This window comes from Ursus arctos, unplaced genomic scaffold (assembly GCF_023065955.2).
Source record: "Ursus arctos isolate Adak ecotype North America unplaced genomic scaffold, UrsArc2.0 scaffold_5, whole genome shotgun sequence".
NCBI classification, from domain to species: Eukaryota; Metazoa; Chordata; class Mammalia; order Carnivora; family Ursidae; genus Ursus; species Ursus arctos.
In genome coordinates this window covers 10,481,037-10,484,976 of record NW_026623067.1, presented here as the reverse complement: position 1 = coordinate 10,484,976, position 3,940 = coordinate 10,481,037, and the positions used below count along the sequence as shown (strand labels likewise).

The window sequence follows — 3,940 nt, the reverse complement described above, 5'->3', positions numbered from 1 at the left end:
GAATCCCAGAAAGCAATGAGTGCTGGAGAATAGGGAAAGGAATGGGATAAACAGGGATCTTTTTCTTTTCATTTCTCTCTTTGGTTATCTTTTGAAAAATCATATCTCAAGCATGGTGACTTGTTAAGATCTGATAAACTGATTTTCACTGTTTTTTATATTTATAAATGAAATACCATATAATTTTTAAATTTTTAAGGAAGTGAATATTTTCAGGAATACATGAATTTAATGACAATCATGATGTCAATAATAAGGATGTTGAACGGTCAGTCTATGAAAATGAAGTGTAATTTCATAATTTCACATTTTATTATTACTTGCTTTACTTGAAAGAAGACCACAAAATGAAAATTCAATTAAGTACTTATCTTAAACTATAGACTCAGAAGCCACACCAAATAGGATTATAAAACTATAAAGTAGAGCTATTTAATTAGCTTGAGAATGATTAATGTTAATGTACCAACAAAAAGAAAAAAATGGTAAAAATTAATAAGAGAAAAAATTAAAGAAATAATTCCTGTAAAATCCATTAAAAATTTACCACAATTTTTTTGAGGTAATTTACCTCATTGTTTCTTTTCACATATAGATATTTATATTCTTTAATTAAGAAGACAAAATAATGCAGCTGCACAAATTATGTGTAATAAAGTAAAAAAAAATACATGAGTACCAATAAGAGATTGCTGAAAGAAAAGGTTATACACAAAGATTTTATGGAACAGGTGATTTTGATCTTTTGAAGAGTGGAGATTTGGTCAAGGGCATTAAGAGTGGATAGATGAATGAAAGGAAACACAGAGATGATGTTTTTTAAAATAAGAAATATCAATCAAGGGGTTATTTCTAGGATGACAATTTGTTTTAGACTACATGTCCTGGTACACTGAAGCTGCTCAAGAAGTTGGAGATTACCCCTGTACAGTTTTATTGTCAAAATCCATATAATTTCCCAAAAGGCTAATGATAAATAACACATTAAGGTTGTGCTCAAAGGAAGCCTTAACTATGGAACTAAGAAAGATTTTATCCCAACAAACAAATACCAGCATGCCTGAGTCTTAATACTTTCCTGATCCCTTATGTTGTTACATTTCCAGTATGACAACCCAATGTTGATGGCTACTTTTAGTATTGAGTATGGGACTGTAAGGAGTGATATTGTGGAAACGTGGCATTTTCTCAATTGCCACATCTCCCCATGCACTTCCTCAGAGCCCCCACCACTTCTTTGTTCCTCAAGCTGTAGATGAGTGGATTGAGCATGGGGGTCACTATGGTGCCAAGCACAGCTGCAATCTGGTCTTGTTCAGGTGTGTGAGAAGAAGTGGGTGTCATGTAAATGAAGATGGCTTGACCAAAGTAGAGACTCACCACTGTCAGGTGGGAGAAGCAGGTGGCCAGGGCTTTGTTGCTGCCCTTCCAAGAATTCATCCTTAGAACAGTAAGGAAGATGAGAGTGTAGGAGACCAGAATAAGAAAAAATGGGCCCAGGAGAAACACAATTGTTGATACAAATTTTACCATCTCATAGGATGATATGTCCACACAAGACATCCTCAGGATGGCAGGCATCTCACAAAAGTAATGATTAATTTCCCTGGAACCACAGATAGGGAAATTCATTGGGTAGATGGTATGTACAAGTGCTGTAATGGCTCCCCCAATCCAGACTGCAGCAGCCATCTTCAGACAGACCTTGGGGTTCATGAGAATTGTGTATCTCAGGGGGTTACAGACAGCCACATAGCGGTCATAGGCCATTAGGGTCAGCAGGATGCACTCAGCAAGACCAAGGGTGAGGAAGAAAAAGAGCTGAGTGGCACAGGCAAAATAGGAAATGTTCTTCCTCCCTGTGAAATAGTTGGCAACCATCTTGGGGACTGTGCTGGAGATATAAGCCAAGTCAATGAGGGAGAGCTGACTGAGCAGGAAGTACATGGGGGTGTGGAGGTGGGAGTCCAGCCAGATGAGGAGCATTAGTATGGAGTTTCCAGTAAAGGCAATAGTGTAGATGAAAAGAAAGAGGAGGATGAGGAGGTAGGGATATCTGAAGCAGGGAAAGAACCCCAGGAGGATAAAGTCAGTTGAGTTTTCATTCTTCTGCTCCATGTTTTCATTTAAATGCTTTATTCAAACTGAAAATTTGGAAAAGCACAATAATATAACAGAGGATATGGTGCTTTGTTAAGACAATTTAATCAGTCATTTAACACTCACTTCTCTGTACACTCACAGCTAGGACTTTAAAACAATACATTCTCATAAAAAAGAAATTGAAAAAAAAAAAAACACTCCATCAAGTCAAAACACCTCTACTTAGAAATTAGCAATGTCATAGTCTACAGTTGGTCTGATCCACCAAATGAATATTTGGTCCCTTTGACTGGTAATAATTACTAAACTGACCCTTATCTTCCCTATATATTTAATTTTTTTTTAATTTGCTCTAATCTGTTGACATTCTTGCGTGTTTCATATTGCTTTTCTGAATGTCCTGTTCTACCCACCTCCACCCCAAAGGATCTCAAGCTTCCCTTGAGGCCATCTCACAGCTTTTCTAAATAAATTTTAATTGCCAGTTAATGAGATAGTCTGTTTATTCTATTTTACTTACTAACCTCCTTAGTTCTTATTTTATTTAGTGTCCTTTTAATTCTCACTTCTTATCTTAGTTTTAAACTTTATTTTTTCATTTGAATAATGTTCTTATTCAATTAACCTAAAATACAACAGTCATATCCCTTTGTCTGTTAATCTTTCAGTTATGGTTCATTTCCCATAGGAAAAAAAATTCTTCAAAATATTTTTAGGGAGTTGATTAAAGTTCTGCAAATAAATTTTAATATCTCATCTTTGCAAATGTTGTGATGACACTAAAGACAAATGAAGATATACATCCTCATTTACTTGATGAGATGTCTCATAAATATTCAATTCCTAGATCAATGAGTTGATTTCCTTTGTGAACCCTGATGATTCACAGGCAATGTTTCTTCTTTTTAAAAGCAATAACAATGGGAAGTTTTGCTTTTATTATCAATAATATACTTGAAATATTTTATGTTACATCAAATCCCACTTTCTTATGCATTTAATTATTTGAGATAACGAAAAAAACATTGTATATGTCCATCTGTCAATGGAAAGAGAGCAGAGTTCTCAGTGTCACTCAAAGTAGAGTCACTATAAGCTTGTGACAGGACTTTAGTCCTGGGGTAATTTATTTTCTTAAGTACCAGAGACTGCACTTCTGAGATCCTGGGCTGCTTTTCTTGGGCACTGTCCTTCCTGATGCTTCTCTGGCTCCTTGTGTTTTTTGACATAAATGTTTCCCCTACAGATATTAGTTCTTTGGGGAGTGAAATAATGAGAGAAAATCCTTGAAAATAATGTTTCATGGCCCTCAATTATCTCCTATAAAATATGATGTTATGTCTACCAATATAACACACAGGGAGTTTTATGAACCATAGTAGCCTCAATGAATTGTAGACTGGGATTAGGAAATAACATGAAGCTCAATTATCACCTATAAAATATGACATTATGTCTACCAATATAACACACAGGGAGTTTTATGAACCATAGTAGCCTCAATGAATTGTAGACTGGGAATAGGAAATAACATGAACACTGCTCTAGGCATTCCTAGAATAGGGGTCCCCCTTTTCAGCTGGTCCCCTGAGTCAAACTGGATAGGTACCAGACCATCCTGAACATCCACAGAATCAGCCTGAGACGCAGGAAGATACATCTGGATCTCTACAAATGAACATCTCCAGCACTGAGTATTGAGGTACGAAGTGGGGAACCATGAAACCGTGCACAGATATCGGAAGATAAACGGAAGGGGAAGGGAGCCTCCGTGTTCAGGTGTGGGGAAGTGGTAGCCACCTGCATGGGGGAGCGGGCGGACTCGTGGACTGGCACC

At 36.6% G+C, this 3,940-nt stretch overlaps 1 protein-coding gene across 1 annotated transcript; it reads right to left on the bottom strand.

The window, feature by feature from the left end:
- Positions 1 to 1,188: 1,188 nt before the first annotated feature.
- LOC113261917 (olfactory receptor 2T27-like) lies at positions 1,189 to 2,118 on the bottom strand. Its single transcript, XM_026508228.1, has one exon. The coding sequence runs from the start codon at positions 2,116 to 2,118 to the stop codon at positions 1,189 to 1,191; it is 930 nt and encodes a 309-aa protein (XP_026364013.1).
- Positions 2,119 to 3,940: the final 1,822 nt, after the last annotated feature.

Excerpts from the sequence above, each read along its gene's own strand:
- LOC113261917 (XM_026508228.1), bottom strand. The coding sequence starts at position 2,118 with ATGGAGCAGAAGAATGAAAACTCAACTGACTTTATCCTCCTGGGGTTC.